Source organism: Capronia epimyces, assembly GCF_000585565.1.
Source record: "Capronia epimyces CBS 606.96 chromosome Unknown aczIQ-supercont1.4, whole genome shotgun sequence".
NCBI lineage: Eukaryota > Fungi > Ascomycota > Eurotiomycetes > Chaetothyriales > Herpotrichiellaceae > Capronia > Capronia epimyces.
In genome coordinates, this window is record NW_006912907.1 from 25,200 (window position 1) to 37,472 (window position 12,273).

A 12,273-nucleotide genomic window follows, 5' to 3' on the forward strand; every position below is an offset into this window, starting at 1 on the left:
CAAAGTGGCCGATAACCGACAATGGAAACGGACCATAGCCGCGCAGCTGCCTTGGGGATCCTGCTACCCGCTCAGGTCCAGAGCATAGGAAATACCCGTCTTTTTCGACATAAAGGTCCGATCCATAACTGGGGGCTGTCTGTTCCGCGGTTACGAGTTCCTCGCCTATCAAATGATCCACTCTTAATCGTCCTGTATATTCGACCCGACAACCGAAGTGTGGAGATCGTGTCCGCCAACACGTTGCCAGGGATTCATTATTAGGGCGACTACTGATCTAAATATTCTGGTCCAAAGCGACCCCGGGGATATTTGAAGCGGTCACTATTTCCTTCGATACTGACAGACGAAGCCGCATCCGTTGACAACGAACCAAGCATCCACGAAATCACGATTCAGAGAAACTCGTTCCATAATAGTTACGCACTTGGTCAGCATGGGCTCGACATCAACAGCGAGGACAATGAAAGCCGGTCAATGGGAACCTAAGCAGAAGAAAGTGGTCATCAACGAGATTCCTGTGCCAGCGCCAGGGCCACATCAAGTACTCGTCAAAATTACATCCGCATCTCTATGTCATACAGATATCATGGCTATAGACGACCCAGATCGAGAAGAGCCCCTCACCCTGGGACACGAGGGTGTCGGAGTCATTTCTCAGCTCCATCCATCTGCGGAAGGTAAAGGGTTCAAGGTTGGCGATGCGATCGGCTTCCTGTACATCCTGGGTTGTTGTTTTGAATGCGAGGGATGTATGGTGCACCAACGGCTGTGCTTGAACGGCAAGCCTGAAATGCAGGGTTGGTCAGAGCCGGGCTTCTTCTCTGAGTATGCAATTGTCGACTACCGAAATGCCATTCATCTGCCTAAGCACTGGAGTTTGAAGACCAGTTCCGTATTCTTTTGCGCTGGGATGACCGGTAAGACACCCCAAAAATTTGATGGGTCTGGCATGTATTGATGTTCCAGCCTTCAATGCCGTGGATTCTTGCGAGCTTCAACCTGGCCAATGGCTAGGCGTGATTGGAGCAGGAGGACTGGGCCAGCTTGCTACACAATATGCCAAAGCAATGGGCCTGAACGTCCTCGCCATTGATATCAACGACAAAACACTGGAGGTCTGCAAGGCCCAAGGTGCAGACGCCATTTTCAACTCGAGAACCGACCAAGAGTACGTTTCCAAGGTCAAAGACCTTACCAAAGGAGGTGTTCATGCTGCGGCGGTTTTCAGCAATGCCAAGATAGCCTATGTGAATTCTCTTAACATTATCAGAGTTGGTGGGCTCTTGATGGTTATTGGATTGCCTGATGAGCCACTGGAGGTCTCGACAATGGACTTGGCTCTGGCAAAGTATCGGATCAAGAGTGATAGTCCGGGGATTCCTCGAAGATTGAAGAAGGCGGTGGATTTCTCTGCAAAGCACAACATTGCCCCTGAAGTTGAGCTTCGGAAGTTGGAAGAACTGGATGACATGGTCAATGAGATGCGAGCAGGGACTGCGACCAAGAGGATGGCAGTGGCATTTGATTGAGACCTTAGAATGAGAGTGAATCGACTTGAACTTTCGCGCAACTGGCCTGAATGTATCTAGATCTATATCCTATCTCAATTCTGCAAAATCTCAACTTTACACTAAGTTCCAAATCAACGGAGAAGCCGGGGACATCTCATTGCTTGGCGAATTCTCTCTTGAATTCATCGACGGCTCCGGCAATACCTAGTACGTCATGTTGATCATGATAGTTTTGGGCTCGGTGAAGGCGACCAAGGCAGCCCTTCCACACTCACGTCCCAGACCGCTCTGTTTGCTTCCACCAAAGGGGGTAGTCAAGAAGGTCAAGCTGACACAGTTGATCCCCACCATGCCTGAATCAAAAGCACTGGCGACGCGGAACGCCTTGTTGATATCTTGAGTGAAAACGCCCGCCATCAAGCCGTATTCGGTGCTGTTAGCTTGCTCAATGACTTCCTCTTCAGTCTTGAACCTATTGAGAACAGCAACCGGCCCAAAAATCTCTTGCTGGAAGATTTCCTTGTCCGATGTAACACCTTCAAACACTGTTGGCTGGATGTAGAATCCTTTGTCTCCTACACGGTTGCCACCAGTGAGTAGCTTTCCCTGTGACAACCCGCGTTCGATGAATCCAGTAACCCTTTGGAATTGTGCCTCGTCGACCAATGGACCGACCAAGGTGTTTTCGTTCTCTGGATCGCCAATGAATTTAGCACGCTCCTCGAGAGCGGCCTTGTATCTTTCCACAAACTCCTTGTAGATCCCATCTTGGACGTAAACTCGAGTAGCCGCAAAGCAAACCTGTCCAGTATTTGTAGCCAGTGCATCAACAGCCCATGAAACCGCATTATCAAGGTTGCAGTCGTCGAAGAATACCGCTGGGGACTTCCCACCAAGTTCCAGAGTAACTCGTTTAAGATTCGATCTAGCCGCCATTTCCTGAATCTTCTTACCGGTTGGTATCGAGCCAGTAAAGCTAACCTTCCGAATCCGCATATGGCTGGCAATTAGAGCACCGGTACTGCCATCTCCAGACAATATCTGAAACACACCTGGAGGAAATCCAGCCGCCTGGATCAAAGGTCCTAGAGCGAGAGCCGCAAATGGTGTCTTCTCGGATGGCTTCAGAATAAAGCAGTTTCCAGTGGCCAGAGCCGGAGCGGCCTTAAGGCCCACAGTCCCTAGAGGGCCATTCCAGGGTACGATCCCGGCCGTCACTCCTAGAGGCTCATTGCGAGTAATTTGCATGAACCCCCCATCTTGCGGCACTGCTTCCCCCACGAATTTGTCGATCCATCCTGCATTGTATTTGAAAGCCTGGTGAAGAAGAAGAAAGTGTTAGCACGCAGGATGCTTATCCCTAGGACCTTTCTCGACTGACTTCGGCCGCAAGTCCAACTTCAAATTTACCAAAGGTATCATAGGGAGCACCCAGGGTGATTCTGGTAAGTTCCGACAGTGCCCCCGAATGCTCCTCGATCAACGATGCAAATTTGAGCATGATATCTCTGCGAGCTGTGGCGGAGAATTTCCTCCATCGAGGGAAGGCCTTCTCTGCAGCTTCAACTGCAGCGTCGACGTCGGGCTGTCCAGCGAGAGGTACATCATCTGCGACCAACGAGTTGTCTTTGGGATTGTAAACAGATAGAGTCTGGGCACCATTTGCCGCAATGTAACTGTTATTGATAAAGAGCTTTTTCGGCAGGTTCTTTGCTGAGAACTCAAATGGTGCACCCTTTGAGGCACCGTTGATAGAGCTCATGTTGGCTAGGTGTTATTTCATCAAGGAGCTCAGGTGAGCAATTAGGTGCAAGGGGGCGATGTCAGTGATGTTGAGATAGCAGAACAATGTCTTGGGGTTTCTTCGCTTAATGTACTAGCCTTGCGCCCTATCATATAATTTTATCATCCCTCGGATCTGCATATTGTACACTGCTGGGCGGTTATGTTTGTCGGTTACTTTAATATCTCCGAGGGACAATAAGCTCGACAGGGAGTTTGAGGACAATCCTGGCTTTTACCTTCTATTATGCTTTGTTAAAATTATAAGTCTCAGACGTGGACAAATAGCCGTGTCCGTCCCGTGCTCACTCAAGATGTACCTCATTACTAAGACCAAAGCAACTCAAAGACCGCCTGGGACCAATACTCCTGCTGTCCATACACCAGACAACCGAGCCATTGCTATGAGATATACGGAAGTTCTGTGAGATTTGCACTTCATCGTGCTCCTCTTCATAGGCAGCACCCTTTTGTCCCTCTTTTTCATGGCTTCAATCCGGCGGAGCTGATCTCCATCTCCTCACCATGTCCGTGATGTTTAAGTTCCTCATCCAGTGTGCCAGCAACCTCGTCACCAAACAAGCGAGCTACCTCTTCCATCGGAATATTCCCGGTCTCAGGAAAGCAGAAGGCGATAAATAACCACATTGCAGCCGTACAGAAGATGAATAAGAGATAGAACTTCCAGCCACAGTTCGCAAATCCGGTCGGTGCTGCCTGAAGAATGGCAATGGTTGCAAGCCAAAAGCCTATGTCAGAAGTTAGTAAGTCTCGGAACGACGGCCTAGCACACCCTCCCTTCACGTACCTGTCATTGAAAGTGCAATGCCTTCTGAACGGATTTCGGTCGGCCAAATCTCAGACGTATATGTGTACATGACACCATCAACCAGCGACCCGTACCACGGAATGAACCAGAAGATGAAGAAGACCCCTAACACCAGCACGGCCTTCTTGGTGGTTGGCAGGAATGATGACACAATGGTCTCTCCGATCAGCGCAGTCCCTAGGCCAATAAGACCAATCAAAAAGGACCGCCTTCGACCCAGTCTGTCGACAATCAGAGCAGAAGTAGTATTTGCCACGAAGGCGACTGCAACGTACACCCAATACAAACCCAGGGCCAGAGCGGGTCCCACTCCAAGACCAGGGTAGAGGATGATCTGATAATTGTTAATGACAGTAGAGCCTGTGCCCTGCATCCCGAGCATGAGAATGAAGCCCAAGGCGGCGCGGTGTAGGTAAGATTTCTTGCTGAGAAGATATTTCCATCGCCCTAGAAACGTCGCAACCGCGCCGGAACTCCTCGCCCGTTCGAGCTGAATTTGAGCGACCATAAGATCGAACTCGGCCGTGGCAAAGTCGTCGTTTTCATCGCTGGGAGCTCTGTGGATGCGTGTGAGCACCCTCTTTGCCTCATCAGGACTATCTTTGAGAATAAGCCAGCGAGGACTTTCCGGCATCCAGAAAGAGAAGGTGAACAAGATCGCCGGGAACAAACACTGCACAGCCAGTGGAAACCTCCATGCAAAGTTGCCATTCTTTGCGAAATAGCATCCGAAGCTGACCGCGGCGGCGAGGTTGTATCCGACACAAAGACCAGCACCGTGTTGGCCGACCAAGAGACCTCTGGCCCGCGGCGGTGAAAGCTCTGCGGCGTACATGGGAAAGAGCACGAGAAGCATCCCGACGCCGAAGCCACCAAAGAGCCTGAAAAACAAAAACATGGGGATATCCACGGCGCCTGCGGTGAGAGCACCTCCAATAATGACGATAAGACACGCAAGCTGGAACGACCTCAGACGCCCATATCTATCCGCTGACCACGATGTGAATATGCTGCCGAAGAATCCACCAGCTTGTGAGAGTGAGGAACTTAGTCCTTGGACGACCACCATGTAGTCATAGGCATCTTTGTCGACTGACTCGTCTGTTTGAAGCTTCATGTACTTGTAGAAAGCTGGTTGTCCCTGGGAAATCTCAGCAATACGTCGATACTGGGACGCAAAGCACCTACCAACGTCGTTGCCACTGCGGACAAGCAATAGCCGATAATAACAGATGCGATGGCGGCAAAAGCAACACACTTATAGTTGTAAAATGTGACCGCTCGAGGTATATGTTCGATGTGCACCGCTCCGGGCGGGGATGTGTGAGGTGCCATGCTGGATGAGTCTCGCAGACTTGGGTGAAAAGGGGACCTTAAGATGGTACAGTGGCGATTGCGAGCCTCAGGAATATGGAAGCATCCTCCAGAGCTTTGGCGAGACGGTGCTATATGATATACCCTACCTCTGTGGTCAGGGGTGAACACCTGATGGCTTGTTTACCGTGACCATGTCTCACTTGCTTTACTCCATTCCCTCCCAGAGAAGGCGATCCGGGGAATCCCCACACGCAGCCAATATTGACCCCTGGTTCTTTCTTGACGAGGCTGCATGCTCCAAGAACCGAGAAGCTAAATCGTGGTACGACTAATTCCTCGGTGACTGCCAGTCTCATTACTATACCCGCGGCTAAGGTATCCATCCACAGCATTCACGGATGTTGCAGTTCCCCTTTTCGCCTTTCTCCATAACCCCCCCATCTTCCCCGCCCTCCACATGTTCATTGTCCTCGGGCTTTGTGTCGGTAATCAATTACAGTCAACTCATGGCAACCCGAATATTTTCCTTTAAGTTTGGCACCTAGGGCACAGCTTGAACAGCACATCAAGCAGGTACAACAGTGCACAAATCTACTTTACTTTTGCGCAAGGCATATCCGTCAATACTGCCATACCCTGTAACAGCAGTCACCATGTCGTTTTCCGATTTACCCACATTTGATGAAGTCAAGGACAAGAAGCGCTTCTGGCCAGCGAAGCCTGGAAGCAGAGATGAAGGTCTTGGAATGTTGAGATACTTGACACCTGCCCATGTGGCGGAGGTTGTCAAGTCAGAAGTCCAGACGGGAGAGCGCGTATGCTTGAATTGGGATATGACGAAACTGGAGACGCCAGGTACGTGGTACTACTGCTGGTCTTCCCCATCCCCCTTCTTACAAAGATGACATAGGGTTCAATCGATTCCCCTGTCAACACGAGATAGTGCCAATTCCCAATTATGAAGGTGTTGCTTGGGATGATATTTGGCGCTTTAATCCACAGGCAGGCTCCCAATGGGACGGTTTTCGCCACTACAGCACCGAAATTGATAATGGAAAGCGCGCCTGGTATGGCGGCACTCCCTCCGAGGACATCTCCAATCTAGAAAGCGACCGCATTGGCATTGGCCACTGGGCACAGCAAGGCATTGCCGCGAGAGGCTTTCTGATCGACTATGTCTCCTACGCAGAGAAGAAGGGGCTAGAAGCCAACGGCATAAACGGCCATGCGATCACACTGGAAGAGGTCAAGGAAATCGCAAAGCAGTGCAACATTACCTTCAAACCTGGTGATATCTTCTTTTTGCGTTCCGGCTTCACCAAAACATGGGACTCGCTCTCCCTAGAGCAGAAGAAGCAATACCGTGCGGACACATTGGTTCATAAGCACGGACACAGTGGACTCATCCAGAGCGAAGCCGTGGCACGCTTTATATGGGAAAACCATATTGTCGCGGTGGCAGGCGATGGGGTTAGCTTCGAGGTGCGACCAAACCGTGACAACAACTGGAATATGCACCACTATCTCCTTGCTGGCTGGGGATTGCCAATCGGGGAGATGTTTGACCTGGAGCGGCTCGCGGAGCTTTGTAAGAAGCTGAACAGGTGGACCTTTTTCGTCACCTCCAGTCCTCTCAACCACCCCAGAGCCGTGGCATCACCTCCCAATGCTATGGCACTGTTTTAAATACGCAATAAGGGAGTGTGGATGGCATCCGACATCCTCTTATAGGCTGCTGAAGATAGTTTATCCTGTCATCTGCTGATTCTCCAATCCACTCACACCTTTATTGTAAGCGAATTAATCGAGGGCGCGGGGCCAATAGTGTTTGGTAGATTATACTTGATATGTGGAGCCTTGAAGTTGTCTGTCGAACCTTCAATGTGTCTGTCTTTGCGAGTATACTCAAAGCAACATTGGACGTGGTACTAGCCAGCTGCTGACACCCTCCCTCTTTTACTTCATTCTCCAATTGAGTTTTCGAGGAGTGTTTGCTTATTGCCACTTATAGGAGCAGATGGGGTCCGATCTTCGAAAATGACATCGTCCCCAAATGCATTTGATGAGCCTGTGTAATGGTCATCTTTACAATTAGGCAACATTGTGAAATTCAACTCCGACAGGGTTTGAAACCCTTGCACCGTTTTGTCCTATTTTACTTTCCATGTTTCTATTGATCTTTTCGGGCTCTTGACCTCATAGTCGTAACATGTACGCTCTTTCAAACAAGTTCCCACCCTGCCGGGGCGGAGGATGTCACGAGGCTGGTAATGTTTGGCCTTAAAGACCTGGCCGCGGATAACAGTTTCTCCCCTCGGCTAACTACTATTTTTATATAGAATATATGTCGATTAGCCGTACCATGTTTGGCCAGACGCTATATTATATACTTCTAAAGTACAAACGCGCTGGCTCTGTCTATGGCTCATTGATACTGTACGCTACAAGGTTATGCGAGATTCCTCCATGCAATTGTTTCCTTGGATCCATCTTATACTTTACCAAACATGGGTTTCATGCCAGAGGTTCGTGGTCGAAACCTTTATCGCTTGATGAAGTTCATATGTGGAACATCATTCATGATGTATGGGGTGAGTTCTGGTATTCGTACCTCTTTCCATGCAGGTTCTCTTAGAATAGAATGATAACTCTCGAATTCACCTTTCCAGTACGACGCTGGCGTCTTGGGCGGCGTCCTCCTCCATCAGCCATTTATAGACGCAATCGGATTGGAGGGCACAGGCCAATACACGATTCCCATGATCTCCAGCTCTTACAGCCTTGCGGCATGCGTGACCTCGGTTGTCGTGGGATTCTTTGCCTTTAGAATCGGTCGACGCGGAACAATCATCATGGGGAACATCGCAGCCATCATCGGCACGATTATCCAGAGTTCATCATATAGTATCGCCCAGCTCATTGTGGGCAGATGCTTCACCGGTTTCGCGATCGGATGTGTCTCCTCAGCCGTCCCTACCTACTTGGCTGAAACTGGTATTGATGTTGGCGACAGAGGCCCTGCTAATGCGTTCAATGCTATCATGTTGATCGGTGGAGTGCCTGTGGCGTACTGGGTTGATTATGGATTTACCAAGATGCAGAACCAGATCTCGTGGCGGCTGCCAATCGTCTTTCAGGCCATCTTCGCTGTCGTCAGTGGAGGGTGTATGTTGTTCCTTCCCGACACTCCTCGCTGGTATTACGCCCGCGATCGCTTTGATGAAGGCGATGCCGTTCTTGCTCGTCTAATCGATACTCCATCCACAGATGACCCTCGAATTCACGAGGTAAGAAGGGATATCTTGCTAGCTATCGAGTCTGAACTGGAGGCCAATGCCAGTCTTCACTGGCGCCAATTTATCACCATGGGAATCATCGACCACACTCCGCTCAAGATTATCAGAAGACTGGTTATTTGCTTTTGGTTTCCCTTCATACGAGAGTGGATGGGATCTTCATTGATGGCTTTCTACAGTAAGGCCTTCCCTTCGTTACACAGAGAGTATAAAGAGGAAAGAGAGAGATTTATGAGCATAACTGTTGCATTAGTTGGACTGACTCTGGCTTTTCGTTTCTCTAGGTGCTATTATCCTCAAAAACACAGGAGCGAGTCTGGGTTTAATTTCGCTGCTCAGCGGAGTTCAGAACATTATATTTGCCTTGGGATGTGTGCCTCTCTACTATACTATCGAGCGCACTGGCCGGCGCACGATACTTCTCTATGGGGCCATGCTTATGATTGTGCTCATGGTCATCTTCATTGTCCTAGTGGCCATCCCGCAGAACTCGGCCATTAGTTGGGCCTCTATCGCCCTCCTCTGGTTCTACCTCTTCGTCATGGGCTACGCCTACCAAGGCACAGTATGGCTTTACTGCGCTGAGATCTCGCCACTGGAATATCGCCATATCGGGGGAGCCGCCACCTCCACCGGTGAATGGCTGGGCACTTTTTTGAATGTGTTTGTTGGTCCGATTGGCTTTGATAATTGCGGATGGAGGTATTGGTTCTGGGTGCTGAGCGGGAATCTCATCGCGCTTCCCTTTGTCTATTTCTTATGTCCGGAGACTGGCGGGAAGACGCTGGAACAGGTCGATTACCTCTTTTCAAAAACAGGAGTACCGGCAGAGATTGCCAAGGGTCAGCACACTGAGGAAGCATGGATTGAGAAGGTCGATGAAGAGAAGAAATCTGCAGAAGCGGTCACAGTAAGTGTGAATGCACAGAGTTCTGGGATTCCTCGGAGAGTAGAAAGGTAGTGCTAATGTGTGAGCCACAGGAGAACATGCACAGCACACAGACTGAGTGAAAGGATGTGTATCAGCCAACGAAGTTCCGTTCAAGACCAATGGCTGATTGTCCTTGTTGGTGTGTGTTGTGGCACCTACGATCGTTATATCTCTAGAGGGCTGTTCCACGGGTACAGGGCATATTATAGTGGCAGGAAGTATCGCCTATTGTATATGAGAGCCTCTAGACAGGGTAGTTCATATATAGCAGAGAAACATTCCTCTGGTCCATCTCAAGGGACAAGAACGAGCAGAAAGAAAGTACTAATCCCATGTACATTAGTCTCGATGATGAAAGCCAATCCCTATACTTGCTCGGCAGAGCTGCGATCTGTAGATACCAGTAGACTTCTCGCTGTAATATTGCTACCAACCATGTATCCTGGACTCTTCGAAATGCAAGAGAAGATTCGTGAGGCTGCTTGCATATTCGCAAAGGAGACCATCCACTTGTCCGCGTGTTCAGTTGTCGAGATTACCCTTCGCAGAATTATACTAAGTAACCTTCATTCGTTGTTTCGACGAGAGCTCGGCCGGCTATACATACCTGGGGTACATAGCCGTAAGTAATAGTGATCCTCGGTTACTAACTAGCAAAGCTGTCCCCAGTGCCCGCTTTCCCCAATGTTTTCTCCGCGGTCTCCACATCCCCGGGTAGTTGGACAGGAACCTGGCCAGTATTGCCTATACGTGCACGTAGACCTATAGAACCCTGTGCCCTGCTCGGATTAATTCTTCTATCATTCGTCTTGTGCACCACATTCAATTGCCATTCGACCTGTTACATCTTATCTTTACACACGATGGCTGAAAAAGATCATACTGGAATTCATATTGAGAATGGCGCTGAGAAACGAGCAATAACTCCATGCCACGCTGACCTCGATGAGAAACATGACTATCATACGGCCGAGGCTGGACTTTCAGAAGATCAGCTCCTGGCCAGCGTAGACCCCCATGAAGAGAGGAAAATCATTCGCAAGATCGATTATCGCCTGCTTCCTCTCCTGGCAGTATTGTACCTGTATGTATGAGCCTAGACTGAGAATTCTCAGGCTTATCGTCCAGTTACTTGCTGACTTTCTGTACTACAGCCTTGCTTATATCGATCGAAGCAACATCGGCAATGCCAAAATAGCCGGAATGCAGGAAGATCTAAAGCTGGGTACAGGCTTGAAGTACAACACAGCCTTGACCGTCTTCTTTGTCCCGTATTCACTCCTCGAGGTTCCTAGCAACATCATGCTCAAAATCATGCGACCTTCAATCTGGATGGCGATCCTCTGCTTCTCCTGGGGCTTGGTTATGACATTGATGGGCCTTGTCAATACCTACCATGGACTCATTGTTGCTCGATTCTTCCTCGGTGTCGCAGAAGCCGGCCTTTTCCCTGCGTAAGTGTAGCTCTTCATATGAACAGTCAATGGAGACTTGCACGGCGGCTTTACTAACCTCCAAGTGTTTAGAGCGACATATCTCTTGACAATTTGGTACAAACGGTATGAGCTTCAAAAACGGATGGCAGTCTTTTACGCCGCTGCATCTCTTTCCGGTGCCTTCTCCGGTCTCCTGGCATTTGCGATCGAAAAAATGGATGGCATTTCGGGCCTCGCCGGCTGGAAGTGGATTTTCATCCTTGAGGGCCTTCTCCCAATCGCAGTTTCATTCTCACTGTACTTTCTGCTTCCCGACAGACCAGAGACCGCAAGGTTCTTGACAGAGCGCGAGCGCGAGTTCGTCATCAACCGCGTCGCACTTCAGAGCGGAACCAGAGAGGGCCGCGTTACCAACACGGACAAGATCGGATGGCGCCACATCAAAGTTGCCTTTAGCGACTGGAAGATCTGGGTTGCAGTCATACCCTTCGGTGCTTGTGGCCTCGGCACGTACGGTTTCACCGCCACCGTTCCCACTGTCGTCCAGGCTTTGGGTTACACTTCTGCCAATGCCCAGCTTATGACGATTCCGATCTACGTCTTTGGGATGATTGCCACCGTCGGCGCGGCGTTTTGGTCTGACTATGCACAGCAGCGCACTCCTTTTATCATGGGCGGGTTCGCAGTTGGTACCATCGGATTTATCGGTCAACTGGCAATTCCTCACCCCGAGCTTCCTGGTGTGACATACTTCTTTCTCTTCCTCATCGCTGCCGGCCTCTTCTGTCCTGTTACCACCGTTGTCACCTTGGTGGGGAACAACCTCGCACCATCATCTACCAGGGCTGTCGGTATGGCCCTTTTCATCAGTGTCGGCAACCTAGGTGGAATTTGTGGCTCAAATGTGTACCTGGCCCGACAGGCGCCTCGGTACTTCACAGGGTTTGGGGTTGGGTTGGGGGCATGCCTTGCAGGAATTCTCGCCGCGTACATTCTGCGCGTTGGCTATTCGAGGGAGAACCGGCGGAGAGATGAATTGCTGGCCAGAGAAGGGGAGGATGTCATCAGGGCTAGGTATACTGAGCAAGAATTATTGGACTTGGGTCATAGGAGTCCCTTTTATAGGTATACTTTGTGACAGTTGATAGACTGAGGTGGTGCAAGGGTC

General features: G+C 49.9%; 6 protein-coding genes across 6 annotated transcripts; 4 read left to right on the forward strand and 2 right to left on the reverse strand.

Annotated features, from left to right (window-relative positions):
* Nucleotides 1-436: 436 nt before the first annotated feature.
* A1O3_04612 (uncharacterized protein) lies at nt 437-1,532 on the forward strand (the record flags this gene model as incomplete). The annotated part of the gene is made up of 2 exons (XM_007734740.1): nt 437-920; nt 970-1,532. 2 exons carry the CDS (start codon nt 437-439, stop codon nt 1,530-1,532), a joined length of 1,047 nt encoding a protein of 348 aa, XP_007732930.1.
* Nucleotides 1,533-1,718: 186 nt separating this feature from the next.
* On the reverse strand, nt 1,719-3,276 carry A1O3_04613 (uncharacterized protein; the record flags this gene model as incomplete). Its single annotated transcript, XM_007734741.1, has 2 exons — nt 1,719-2,831; nt 2,896-3,276. 2 exons carry the CDS (start codon nt 3,274-3,276, stop codon nt 1,719-1,721), a joined length of 1,494 nt encoding a protein of 497 aa, XP_007732931.1.
* Nucleotides 3,277-3,779: 503 nt separating this feature from the next.
* On the reverse strand, nt 3,780-5,460 carry A1O3_04614 (uncharacterized protein; the record flags this gene model as incomplete). The annotated part of the gene is made up of 3 exons (XM_007734742.1): nt 3,780-4,045; nt 4,105-5,266; nt 5,314-5,460. 3 exons carry the CDS (start codon nt 5,458-5,460, stop codon nt 3,780-3,782), a joined length of 1,575 nt encoding a protein of 524 aa, XP_007732932.1.
* Nucleotides 5,461-6,095: 635 nt separating this feature from the next.
* On the forward strand, nt 6,096-7,128 carry A1O3_04615 (uncharacterized protein; the record flags this gene model as incomplete). Its single annotated transcript, XM_007734743.1, has 2 exons — nt 6,096-6,297; nt 6,353-7,128. 2 exons carry the CDS (start codon nt 6,096-6,098, stop codon nt 7,126-7,128), a joined length of 978 nt encoding a protein of 325 aa, XP_007732933.1.
* Nucleotides 7,129-7,958: 830 nt separating this feature from the next.
* Nucleotides 7,959-9,699, forward strand: A1O3_04616 (uncharacterized protein; the record flags this gene model as incomplete). Its single annotated transcript, XM_007734744.1, has 3 exons — nt 7,959-8,033; nt 8,112-8,916; nt 9,023-9,699. 3 exons carry the CDS (start codon nt 7,959-7,961, stop codon nt 9,697-9,699), a joined length of 1,557 nt encoding a protein of 518 aa, XP_007732934.1.
* An 833-nt stretch (nt 9,700-10,532) lies between these two features.
* A1O3_04617 (uncharacterized protein) lies at nt 10,533-12,243 on the forward strand (the record flags this gene model as incomplete). The annotated part of the gene is made up of 3 exons (XM_007734745.1): nt 10,533-10,753; nt 10,824-11,123; nt 11,196-12,243. The coding sequence occupies 3 exons, from the start codon at nt 10,533-10,535 to the stop codon at nt 12,241-12,243; spliced, it is 1,569 nt and encodes a 522-aa protein (XP_007732935.1).
* Nucleotides 12,244-12,273: the final 30 nt, after the last annotated feature.